Source organism: Cryptococcus depauperatus, chromosome 8, assembly GCF_001720195.1.
Source record: "Cryptococcus depauperatus CBS 7841 chromosome 8, complete sequence".
NCBI lineage: Eukaryota > Fungi > Basidiomycota > Tremellomycetes > Tremellales > Cryptococcaceae > Cryptococcus > Cryptococcus depauperatus.
Genome location: NC_089475.1, coordinates 1,357,665 through 1,370,000, shown reverse-complemented (window position 1 = coordinate 1,370,000; position 12,336 = coordinate 1,357,665). Strand labels below are relative to the sequence as shown.

The 12,336-nt window shown below is 45.6% G+C and overlaps 3 protein-coding genes across 3 annotated transcripts; all 3 read right to left on the bottom strand.

The window, feature by feature from the left end:
- Window positions 1-5,966: 5,966 nt before the first annotated feature.
- Window positions 5,967-6,418, bottom strand: L203_106463 (uncharacterized protein; the record flags this gene model as incomplete). The annotated part of the gene is made up of 2 exons (XM_066215809.1): window positions 5,967-6,238; window positions 6,289-6,418. The coding sequence occupies 2 exons, from the start codon at window positions 6,416-6,418 to the stop codon at window positions 5,967-5,969; spliced, it is 402 nt and encodes a 133-aa protein (XP_066071906.1).
- A 1,192-nt stretch (window positions 6,419-7,610) lies between these two features.
- On the bottom strand, window positions 7,611-8,171 carry L203_106462 (uncharacterized protein; the record flags this gene model as incomplete). Its single annotated transcript, XM_066215808.1, has 4 exons — window positions 7,611-7,663; window positions 7,720-7,867; window positions 7,927-7,941; window positions 8,169-8,171. 4 exons carry the CDS (start codon window positions 8,169-8,171, stop codon window positions 7,611-7,613), a joined length of 219 nt encoding a protein of 72 aa, XP_066071905.1.
- Window positions 8,172-9,000: 829 nt separating this feature from the next.
- Window positions 9,001-11,402, bottom strand: L203_106461 (uncharacterized protein; the record flags this gene model as incomplete). Its single annotated transcript, XM_066215807.1, has 2 exons — window positions 9,001-11,222; window positions 11,273-11,402. 2 exons carry the CDS (start codon window positions 11,400-11,402, stop codon window positions 9,001-9,003), a joined length of 2,352 nt encoding a protein of 783 aa, XP_066071904.1.
- Window positions 11,403-12,336: the final 934 nt, after the last annotated feature.

Below are 12,336 nucleotides of genomic sequence, written 5' to 3'. Positions count from 1 at the left end.
AAACGAAATAAAAAGCATGATAGTCAAAGAAGAATACAAAAAGAAAAAAGAAAATCAAGAAAAAGTAGAGGTGCCAACAGCAGTGATTCCATCATCTGGAAAACGCGTAGTTACTCCTGAGCGTTTCGATGGAAGCAACCCAGCCGCTTTAAACCATTTCCTATTCCAATGTCGTAGCGAATTCTTGCAAAACTCTTCCAGTTACCCATCCGAAGAGTCAAAGGTCCATTTCGCAACCAATCACTTGGCCGGATCAGTCGCAGAGACCGTGGTGATATACCTACAAGGGGACGCTTGTCCTTGGGAAAGCGACTTCGACGCCTTTGCAAAATTCTTGGTGAACGGCTGGGGAAACCCTATAAAGCGCCAGTTGGCCCGACAGAAACTCCAGAATATCCGCCAAAATGCTCGAACGGCAAAAGAATTCTTCTTGGAATTTGATAAGTACAGAGCGATGGTGAGTGATTGCCCGCTGGATATCATAATTGGATTTGCAGAGAAGGCGTTGAGGGTGGAGGTTTTGGAAAACATGGCTATAAAGGAAGCTGAGGATTGGGAAACCTTTGAGGAGTTCCGAGAAGAGGCTATAAAAGTGGATGAGCATCGTAGAAAAATAGAAAACCTGAAAAAGAGAATTACGGTAGGTATCCGGTCAACCGCCCTGTGCTACCTAAACAAAACTCCTCTGGTATGTACACCACGCCAGCGATAACTCCTGGTGAGCCGCCAGTTGAGTGGTTCAATGGACAGCTATCGGTGGGTGAAAAAGCGTGGAGGAAGAACAACAACCGTTGTTTAAGGTGCAGAGCACCTGGTCATATCGCCCAGTTTTGTCCAAGTGCGATGAACCAGGTGAGACACGTGCAACTGGAAAAGGGTGAGGAACAAGATGTAGAAGTGAGTAAACGTACTCGTTCCCTCCCAAGCCTTAAGCCATCAACACCTTTTTCTCCTGGATCTCTACCATTGTCACGAACTAACAAGCAACCAGAAGTAAAAATGCTTCTGAGTAGCGATAGAAATGTGTACAAAAATGTGATCGCGTTATTGGATACCGGGTCCAGTGGCTGTTTCATTCAGCCTTCGAGTGCGCTATTGAAATCAGCAAAGATTACCCAACATAAGACGAAAGTAATAATGAAGTATCTTGATGGCCATCAAAAACAGTTCGACAACCTCAGTTTTACTGAATTATGGATAGAAGTTCACCCAAATGAACCAGCCATCCAAGTCCAAGCGGATATCATAGCATTCAACGGCCCAGAAATGTTGTTGGGCGACGAATTCATGGCTAAGAATGGTTTGAAGATTGATTATGACAAGCTTACAGTGACATTTAGAAAACCAAGTTCGTTCGGTACCAGTGTAAATGCTATTAAAACAGCAGAACATAAATGGAAAAATTCGATGCTGAATGTACGAAGAAATGAAATAATAAATGTTGGTGAAAGTAAATTAAATAAAGAAGAAAAAGAAAAAGGAATTAGAGGAAATTAAGCAAGTTGTTCCTTTGCCATTTCATGAGTTTCTTGACTTGTTTAGAGAAAGCCGAAGCAAAACACTTCCACCTTCTCGAGCAAAATATGACTTGCCAATTGAATTGGTCCCGAACGCGAAAGTCAAGAAAACGGGCATTTACCCAATGTCACGTCCTGAAGAAGATTTTCTTCGACAATGGATAAGAGACGGACTTGCCAGTGGTCATCTACAAAAATCCCAGTCACCCTATGGTGCTCCTGTCTTCTTAATTCCCAAACAAGGTAAAGTACCATACCGTGTGGTGACTGATTACAGAGCAATCAACAACAAAACAATAAAAAGCAGTTATCCGATTCCCCGCCTAGATGCTTTAATTGAACGTCTTCAGACGGGTCATGTGTTCACAAAGCTCGACTTGAAAGGCGCATACCAACTGTTGCGCATCAGAGAAGGAGATGAGAACAAAGCGGCACTGAAGACGAGGTATGGTACGTACAATTCTCTGGTCGTTCGTGACGGGTTGTGCAATGCTCCTGCAAGCTTTCAATATTTCCTCAATGATATCTTTGAGGATCTACTGGATGAAGGAGTAGTGGTTTATATTGATGACATTGTTGTTTATGCAAACACAAAGAAAGAACTTACTGCTTTAGTTTTCGAAGTGTTACGTCGATTGTGGGAAAATAGGCTGGTGGTGAACGCAACAAAGTGTGAGTGGGAACAGGAAGAAATAACATTCTTAGGTCACAAGGTATCACACGGTAAAACACATCTACCCAGCGATAAGATCAAAGCAGTAGTAGACTGGCCAACTCCAAAGACGATGAAGCAATTAAGAAAATTTCTTGGGTTCTCCAGTTGGTGTCGAAGATTCATTAAAGACTATGCTCACATAACAGGACCATTATCAAAACTTCTACGCAAAAACGCTGAGTGGGAATGGGATATTGATTGTCAAAAAGCATTTGAAACATTACGAAACGCATTTGTATCTGATCCGATAATGAAATTATACGATAACTCCCAACAAGTCATTCTTGAAACAGATGCGTCGGATTGTGCGGTAGGTGCGGTAGCCTTTCAATACTTTCGAAACACAGAAACAGGGATTTTACACAAGCATGCTGTGGCTTATTGGTCACGACTTATGTCTGATACTGAACGTCGTTATTCGGTAGGTGAAAAAGAGTTACTAGCAATCGTAGATGCACTCAAGGAATGGAGAACTTGGCTATTAAGTTGCCCAGGGCCAATTCAAATCATCACGGATCACAAGAACCTCGAATACTTTATGGAGAAGCGTCAACTAGGACGTAGACAAGGAAGATGGCTTGATGAATTAGCTGAGTTCAATTTCCAAATATATTATCGACCAGGACATGAAAACGATGCTGCTGATGCTCTATCGCGTAGACCAGATTACCACATAGGCAAAGGCGTATCAATAGACGAAGCAACAAACCCATCTAGCTTCGCACAATTGTTACCTACGATGAAAGAGTGGAATGAAGAAAAAGAAGTAGAAAGGCATATTAGAGGAGTCAGAGTGAGCACAAGTTGTAATGAGAAAAACCTTTCATTGCGAGAAAAACTTATCAGAGGCATCATGATCGATGAAAACTTGGCCAAGATGCGTGCTAGTGGACTTCAGATGGTACCTTATGGGCAAACATCGACAAATCATTGCAAACTTGTTGGCTGGACAGTAGACGGATTACTAACATTCAAGGATCGTATAGTAGTTCCAGAGTATGAAGGCGCAAGACTCGATATTTTGCGTATGCGGCATGATTCAAAGTTCACTGGCCATCCCGGTAGAGATCGAACTCTTGGGATGATAAAAGGGATTATCACTGGGATCAAATGAAAAAGACGGTTACTGCCTACGTCAAGTCATGCCATGAGTGTGCTCGACATAAACCAAAACGGCATGCTCCTTACGGTCTACTACAACCTCTACCAGTTCCATCTCGTCCATGGACAGAGATTTCGATGGACATGATCGGCCCATTGCCCAAGTCTGAGGGCTACGATGCTGTATTAGTCGTAGTAGATCGATTCTCGAAAATGGCTCACTTCATTCCTGTCACAACGAGCCTTACGTCGGCTACGCTTGCTCAGCTTTTTGTCCAACATGTCTTCTCAAAACATGGAATTCCAGAAAAGGTGGTATCCGACCGAGGTTCTATATTTATTTCTCAATGGTGGCGTGAGTTTGCTAAACTTGCAGGGATGTCGAATGTATACTCTTCGCCGTATCATCCTCAGACGGATGGTCAAACTGAGAGAACAAACCAACATCTTGAGCAGTATTTGAGTATCTATACATCTTATCAAATGGATGACTGGAGTAATCTTTTACCTTGGGCTGAATTTGCTTACAACAATTCTCCTAGCCACAGCACCGGACTGTCCCCATTTGAAGCCTTATACGGCTGTAACGTTCGATTCGACATTGACGCAATCGAAGGAAGACTCGAAGCAGCAAAAGAAAATCGAGTAGATGTTAATACATTCGAAAGGTACAAGGGAATAGAAGAGTGCATAAAGCAGGCGAATAGACGATCAGCAAAACAATACGACAAAAGACACATACCGGCGCCAAAAATGGAGATAGGAAGCGAGGTCTTCCTGAGCACCAAGAACTTGTCAACAGAAAGACCTTCTGCCAAGTTGGAGGCTCGCTACATTGGACCGTACAAGTTGACAGCATTTGTAGGCAAAAACGCTGTCAAGCTGGACCTCCCTACAAATGTCAATACTAGCCCGATCGTTCATATCTCTCGTATCGAACCTGCCTACCCGAATAAACTCCCTGGCCGTGTACAACCGCCGCCGCCGCCTGTTGTTGTTAACGGCGAAGAAGAGTTTGTGGTAGAGAGGATTGTGGACTCGAGAAGACAGAGAAAGAGGGTAGAGTATAGAGTTGAATGGAGAGGGTACACCGGGCCGGAGCAGTACGACTGGTTGCCTTCAGAAGAAGTGCAGAAACTGGTGGCCTTGGATGAATTCCATCGACTATATCCGGAGAAGCCAGGAGGACCAGCGGAAGAGCTTGAGACTGGGAAGAAGAAAAGGCGTCCGAAAAGACGGTAAAATAAACTCGAGGGAAGTGTTGTAAAGTAAACGATGTGTACTGATAAGTTCGTCGCACAGGAGTGCTTCAATTTTTCGGTGGGAGAAAGTCAGACTGTTACAGTCTTACTGTAACCCCTGCGGAGATGGAGGGATGTCCGGCGGTGGAGGCTGGTGTATATAGTTTACATTACTTGTATCTTTGTTCTTTTCTTTATATTTCTATTAATGCAAGTTCTTGAGTTTTAACTACTCAGGCCTGTAATAGAATAAACCTAGACAACTGCATCACCTAGAAAACCTAGACAACCGAGAAAACCTAGAAACCTAGAAAACCTTGAACAACCCACCAACCTGCGCTACAGAGGAATTGGGACAGGCCGTAACAGCTTCGTCGTTCAGGAGGTTGGAGACGAAGGAGATTTTGGCTTGGTCGGATTGGTAGGTTCTTGGCTTCGCCAAGAAGACGGTGTTGCATCTGTGCAAGAAGATGGATGCTTCGTTACGGCGCCCATTGAATGGTGCGGGCATCGCAATTTCTGGTTCTGACATAGGGATTGTAGGAATTTCGACTACTGCAGGGGCAGGAGGAGTTGGAGGAGTTGGATGGACGGCAGGCTGCTGGGCCTGGAGATTGGTTACCACAGTTTCGATCCGTTCCATGCGGTTCACGAGTGTGTTGAGGAAGGACTCAAGGTTGGAAGCGGGAGCTTCCTCTTGGGGCATTCTGAATGAATATTGGACATTTTGTAAGATGGGATGAATTGGGTGAAGGACAGATACCAGCAGTGTATGGCGAGGACACAATGCGGTGATGTATACTGTCAAGAATCGAGTGTCGTGGAAGGCAATCGATAAGGAGAAGAAGGAATAAGTGTCTCTGACCGTACACTGTTGATAAGATTGGAATAGTTATATTGTAGAGGAAGACATATGATACATCACTAAAGAAGAAGGGCAAGCTTGTAAGCATGCTTGATATATATATACAAGAGAAGTTCTCGTCATAAGAGAATAATAACAATAGAGATACAACAATAGAGATGAATATAATAACAAGAGAATAGCGATAAAGAGCATAAACCAAGTCACGTGACGCCAATCCCAAGTCTCCAACTCCGCATTCATCACACTCTAGGCCTGTTGAAGATAATATAATGCATTGAGCCCTATAAACACGGAACCCAGAACCCAGAATCGCATACACGCTCTCCCAGCCTGCACCAACAATCGTCGAGCAGGCCGTGACAAATTACTTATGACACATCTCTGCGGAGAAAGACTAGGGAAGTGTTCTATGTTATATATCAACCGTACAGCGAACTAAGTACACAACAGGATTATTCAGCTTTGTAGACAGGTGAAGAGGAAACTGAACGAGTGAACATTAATTGCGACCATCAGATAAGGTATCACAACTTATTATTCATGTCAAGATATAAGTATTGGTCAGCGGCAGTTGCAACGAGATCCCATATCAGCGCATCTTCTGGGTTATCGGCAAGCGCTGCTTCGAGAAGTGGTCTGGTGCAGTCGAAATTAAAGTCGCCGCACGGGACAGAGGAGATGAGGCGCAAGATATCATCTCGAACCGTATATCGGATCGACCTTTTTGACTGTAGAAGGCTGGGCACAGGGAGAATCAGAAGAGCCGACAGAAGAATCAACGTAACGTCCTGTAAATCTGCAGAGTGGTTAATGAGGACTTTCTACGGAAATGTATTCACGACTCACTCTTTCTGCTAAGCAGGTCGATGTTGTTCGTCGTGACTAGTGGCCGAGAAAAGGCGTGGAAAGTGTCGAGACCGTTTGCAATCGGGTGGTCTTGGATGATCTTGCATCTGGTTTGATCTGACTCGGACATGATGCTGAAAAGAAACCTCCAGATGAGGACGAAGATGGTCTGTAGATGTCGATGTTGTTCGCTCCCGAGACACGAGGCCGCTTGTTAAGGAGTTTCCAAGGATTTAACCCGTTATATCGGCAGCATATGATAAAACAAAAGAGAAAAGGTGAGTTATCAAGTGTGTAACAACAAATCTCCCCAGTTAGGCGTGCCAGGCACTCACATGCCTATTCTTCACACATCTGCATCTGTCTTCGATTATCCTATAGAGTTGATAAAAACCAAATCACATATAAGATAGAGAAGAAAACAGCTCCAGCGGGCAAATGAATTATAATCTACGACGAAATCAAGCACGAAGTCACGTGCAAACATGAGTACGATGGCAAGAACCCAAACAAACTCGAGCGCAACACACTGTCAGCTTATACCTCCCTGTAAAAGGGTTTGAATAGCTGCCGTCGCCTATTCCAGCTAGGCAATTGTCAACCAAGTCAATCTTATCCCAAGGCTCTCCATATTACGGTATTAACCAATGCATCAATTAACCCAAAAGGGATTGTTGACGGTGCTCATTCGTCAAGTTATGCATTGCTTATATGCCGTTGTTACGAACCGTAACACTCCAGCTCCGTCGCCAGCCTTACCGCTCTACTACTTTCCTGACAGACTGTTCTGCATTCAACGCTGATGTTTGATTTTGTCACTATTCGTTAGCACCACAACCCATGTTGTGGAAAGTCATCCATAAGCTGTGAGCAAGTTGTGAGTTGGTTGTGTGTTGCGAGATGTAAGACAAAAGCAAACGTTGATATTTAGTTGCATCTTGGTGATGTGTATCAGTTGGTGTGGTTTCTGCAGTGAATCCAAGCCTAGTTCCAACTCCAGTTACCTATCCACTCAATCAAATCATCAAACGCAAACTACAAGTCCTGACAACGGAGTTGGTTACAACGATGCATTTACCGATTCATCGTCAGGAGTTATCGAGCCATGCCAAAATAGTTCTCTGAGGGAATACTCTTGCAAAATGGCCTAAGCACACGAAGAAGTAAACGATTGAGAGGTGGAACACTGATCCATCGCCTTGGTAGAGACACTCGTAGAGCTGAATAGACCGTCAGCAATCATCTGCTCCGAGTACTGGGACTGGTCAAGTAAATGACTGTTGGTTTTAGAAAGTCCCATACGTCTGGCCTGCTACAGGGGACTATGTGTGCAGATGTGCAAAACTCAAAGTCTTCATCAAAGGTGATCCAACAACTATCTCGAGCAAGGAGTCAAGTGCGAAAGCTGAAGGGATAGTCTTGTCAACATACGCATACCGTTGGTGACCATCATGAAGTTTGAAGATTCACGCTTGATTGATGCTGGATCGCCCAGAGTCTGGTCGGGCGTATATGCTACCGACAGGGTTTGGTGTTCTGATGCGAGGAAAGTACTCTGGGCAAGACGAGAAGGCGGTTTCTGATCGAGAATCTAAGCGCAGGAAAGTCTGATTGCTAATCTTGGCCTGCAATGCTCACTCTGCTGATGTACGCCTTGACAAGATGTTACGATAGGTGCAAAGATAGATACAGTTTTGTCATCGATATTTGGTTTTCAGAGCTGGTAATATCGTTGCAATGTTGTAATGATTATTGTACAAAAGTTGCACAACGCTGCTGGCTCCAGCGGACTTGCATTGAATCTCCGCCAGTTCATAATCCTTGTTCGTGGCTTGTGGAGGAGAACGCCAGCTTTCGTTAACAACTTGGTCATCTCTTACCATTATCCAAAAACGTTTCGACCGCTGACGCATGGTTACGCTGTTGCATGCTAACCTACCAGATGTGGTGGAATGGACGGCATGATGTGCATCAACAAACGCATGATACAGCACTGAGACACATGCCACAAGAGCAGCTCGCCCAAGATGAGTCCGCCCAAGATGAGCCCGATTCCAGCCGTGTATTACCACCGCGCAAGGCTGCTAAGTGGCAATCATCCGGGGAAACGTCCTATTTGACGGACGAGAGATAGTACAAGTGCGTGAACGAGAGCAGCTACCATGAATACAACTGAAGAAAACAACAGTGTACACAGTCTCCAAAAATCCAAACCCATCCGCCCACATTACTGATGGTGTCAGGACGGCTAACGCGGAAGGAAGCTGGAGGAAGATTGATGACGAAGAAGAGAGTCTGAAGGAATGTCTCTGGCTCTACAGCATTGGTAGATAAATAGACGAGATAGGATTAAGAGTTGGAGTAGAGCGGAGGATAGGTGTATGAGGCGTATGATTGGCTTATGGTTGACATATGATACATTGCTGGGGGAACGGTAAGTGCAATCTTAGTTCTTATATCTTATAATTGGAGCTGTACAATGCAACGAAGTAAACGAACAGAGTATACGATTGTTGTCTTCGTAGAGTAAAGGATTTCGTTAGGTAATGTCGCTGATAAGAGATAATGATATAAAACAGCAGGGCAGACATCAGTTGTGCTAATAAATAAAGAATCCTGTTAGTAGTAATCGTTTATGGAAAAGGCTTCGAACGTTCTTATTCATGACACTACAATGGGTATCTTATTCAAGCAGTAACGTCACGTTCTATGTTAACCAAGTACTTCCGGGTCTTTTTGACCTTTGGCAAGGATTCCCTTGATCAAGGAATACAACCTCTTGTCTTCCTCCCTGTCTTCCTTCCTCCACTCCTCGCCGTTGGGGAAAACCTCTTTGCGGATTTTGTTCATCAACGAGATCAAAGGTTTGTAGAAAGGTGTAAAATGGGCACGCGTGGTGTCCAAGAACCTCCTCTCACTACTTATCGTGCCAGCTTTCAGCACAACTAACTCGGTAACGCTTTTATAATTCCAATTATCGTACTCGGTAGGGCCGCCGTCTTTACCTGGACCATCGTAATGGATACAAATCCAGAAGAGAACCCAGAAAAAAGATTCCAGGTCGTGCATGAACGAATGTTCGTCACCTTGAAGTACCCCGATAGCCATGAACACTTTCGTGCCAGTCTTCCCCTTTGCCCCAGACGCACCTATCCGCAGTACCTTGATTGCAAGGTCAAGATCGATCAAGAAGGCATTGTCATTGTCCTCGTCTATCATGAGATTATTGATGGAGATGTCTCTGTGCAGAAAACCGGCTTGTAACAGGGATTCATGTCCTGCAATGCAGCGTTCCATCGCGGCAAGAAGGGCTACTCGAGAGCTTGCTTCGTATATTGGTTTTCCATAATCACAAAGAATAACTCGCCGATGTACTCGATTAGACAGCATCTTTGTGCTGGCTTCTGTTTGAGACGTTGAGATGGTGTGCTTACTGGGTGGTAGCGGTACGCTGGTTTCGCTAGATGGGCGTTTGACACCAGCCTTGACACCAGCGCCACTGCTGCGGCTTTGGCTCGGCGTGCCAGTCGCACTTGGAGTGGCAGTCGCCTTCTTTGAGCGACCCAATCGGTAAGGCACCGCTTTTGAAAGGTCTATCCCTTGTCGAATGTTGGCTAGAACGTCATCGTCCTTATCACCAACGCGGACGGTGTTGTGATAATAGTGTCGGGCAACATGGATAACTCCTTTCTCTGTCGCTTCCCGAAGCAGTTCCCCTTCGTGATCGCGTTCTGGGTATTGCCACGAGTCTTTAATGACAAGTGGCTTCTTCGGATCTTCCTTGGTATAGGCTTCCCAACAGGTAGTGGCCCGACCGACAACGCACCGCGCCCGACTCATGGTTTCCTTAATGATAATACGCTCTTTCTGACCGTTTCGTTCGATGTCAATATACCGCTCGTCGCCGGATGTGATTATCGTAGGATCGAATCCTAGTTCCTCCTCACTCATCCAAAGGAATCCTAAGATGGTTGATACGAACCGCTTTCCCTCTTTGTTTATATCGAATTGTTCAGAGGCAATGCCCCCAAGCCGATCGAATTCCCATATCCTCATCAGGGAGCCACATAAAGTAAACCCCAGCACAAAACGACGTGTATCTTGCGCAGACAGTGTTTCCCTAACGTATCTGCCAAGGTCCAGCCACGCTTTGCTATTGGTATCTGCCGAGGGATTATTCTTCAGCTCGCCAGGTACGAGTACTTGTGACCAGGGAAATGGAGAGCCTTCCTCAGGCTCTGGACCGCGCACGAAACCAATGTCCAACTTGCGCTTGACAGTAGAACCCTGGAGAGGCGTGTTAGGTTGCGCAAGTAGCCAGCGTTGAGTCTGAGGAGGGCGATAGCGTTCTGCAAAAGCCACCAGGTTCGTTGTTACATTTTTAAACCAGCCAATGACCGCACCTTCGTTTGCGTCTTCGGGCCAACCCATCCATCCCTCCCGGAAGAGTGGATCGCTGCCGCTCGTACAGCTCTGGAAAACTGCCGCCGCTGCTGTTTCTAGATCCGCAACCCTTCCGAAGAAGGTAGCATGGAAACTAGGAAGTCCAACACGTAATTGCCCAAGCTCCCTCTTAAGGACTTGATCGATGTATAGTCGGTATTCAGGTGAGTTCACAATGCTACTTGTGGAATGTACCCATGGGGTTTGTAGGGAGGAAAGGGTCATCGATCGTGGAGGTGGTGTGACGTTGAGGGCGGCAGCGGCATTGGCAAGGCGATCCCATATCAGCGCATCCTCTGGGTTATCGGCAAGAGCTGCTTCGAGAAGTGGTATGATGTGGTCGAAATCAAAATTCTTGGACTGGACAGAGGAGATGAGGCGCGAGATATCATATCGAATCTTATATTGGGCCGACGTTTTTGACTGTAGAATGCGGGACACAGGGAGATTCAGAAGAGCTGACAGAAGACTCGACGTAATGTCCTGTAAATCTGCAGAGTGGTTAATAAGGACTTTCTACGGAAATGTATTCACGACTCACCGTCTCTGCCAAGCCGGCTGAAGTTGTTCGTCGTGACTAGTGGCCGAGAAAGGGCGCGGAAAACGTCGAGGCCGTTTGCAATCGGGTGGTCTTGGATGATCTTGGATCTGGTTTGATCTGACTCGGACATGATGCTGAAAAGAGACCTCCAGATGAGGATGAAGATGGTCTGTAGATGTCGATGTTGTTCGCTCCCGAGACACGAGGCCGCTTGTTAAGGGGTTGCCAAGGATTTAACCCGTTATATCGGCAGCATATGATAAAACAAAAGAGAAAAGAGGAGTTATCAAGTGTGCAACAACAAATCTACCCAGTTAGGCGTGCCAGACGCTCTCATGCCTATTCCTCACACGTCTGCATATATCTCCGATTATCCTACAGCTGGTGTTTTCTATTCTGAGGTGTATGCGGGTCATACGGATCTGGTGTCATAACCTTGAGCGATGACGTGGCATATAGACAAGAAATAACAATGCAACTCTGACTGCACCACTGCGATCTTTTCGTTCAAGTGCATGATCTCAATCATCCGCATCTTCATGACAGCAATGCGAGTGCAGCTCGATAAACACTATATGCAACAAGTTTGGTTAGTAACCCAGTAGAAGCAGACAAGTACAACAAACAGACGGAAAAGTCCAAACGGAGAGCAACAAACAAGGAGCCCCAGCTTCAATCTTGCAACAAAGTGGCGCATGTTTGACACCAGTTCAGGCTTTACCGTATGAGTAAGTCATGCATTGGCAGCAGGAGTGGCAGGCGGTGAGGCGCTGTTTGAACAAACCGCTCATACGAGTAAGCAAGCTCGATGAGCGTCTGCTCGGAAGATGGTCGTCCAATAAAACAGAGCCCGAATCTTTGACAGGAGGGTTAGTGCATATTCTGAATGTGTAAGGGCTTGTGGATGCCTTGCGGAATTACTGGTGCTTCCGCAATAAGGTCGCCGCGTCGGTTTGTTTCTATAGGCGTAGGTTTTGGCATGAGCCTGTCGTGAAAACAGCAATAACCAAAACCCGCGCGCTGAACGAAAAGGCCTTACTAGTACAACTCCGATTACATTATCA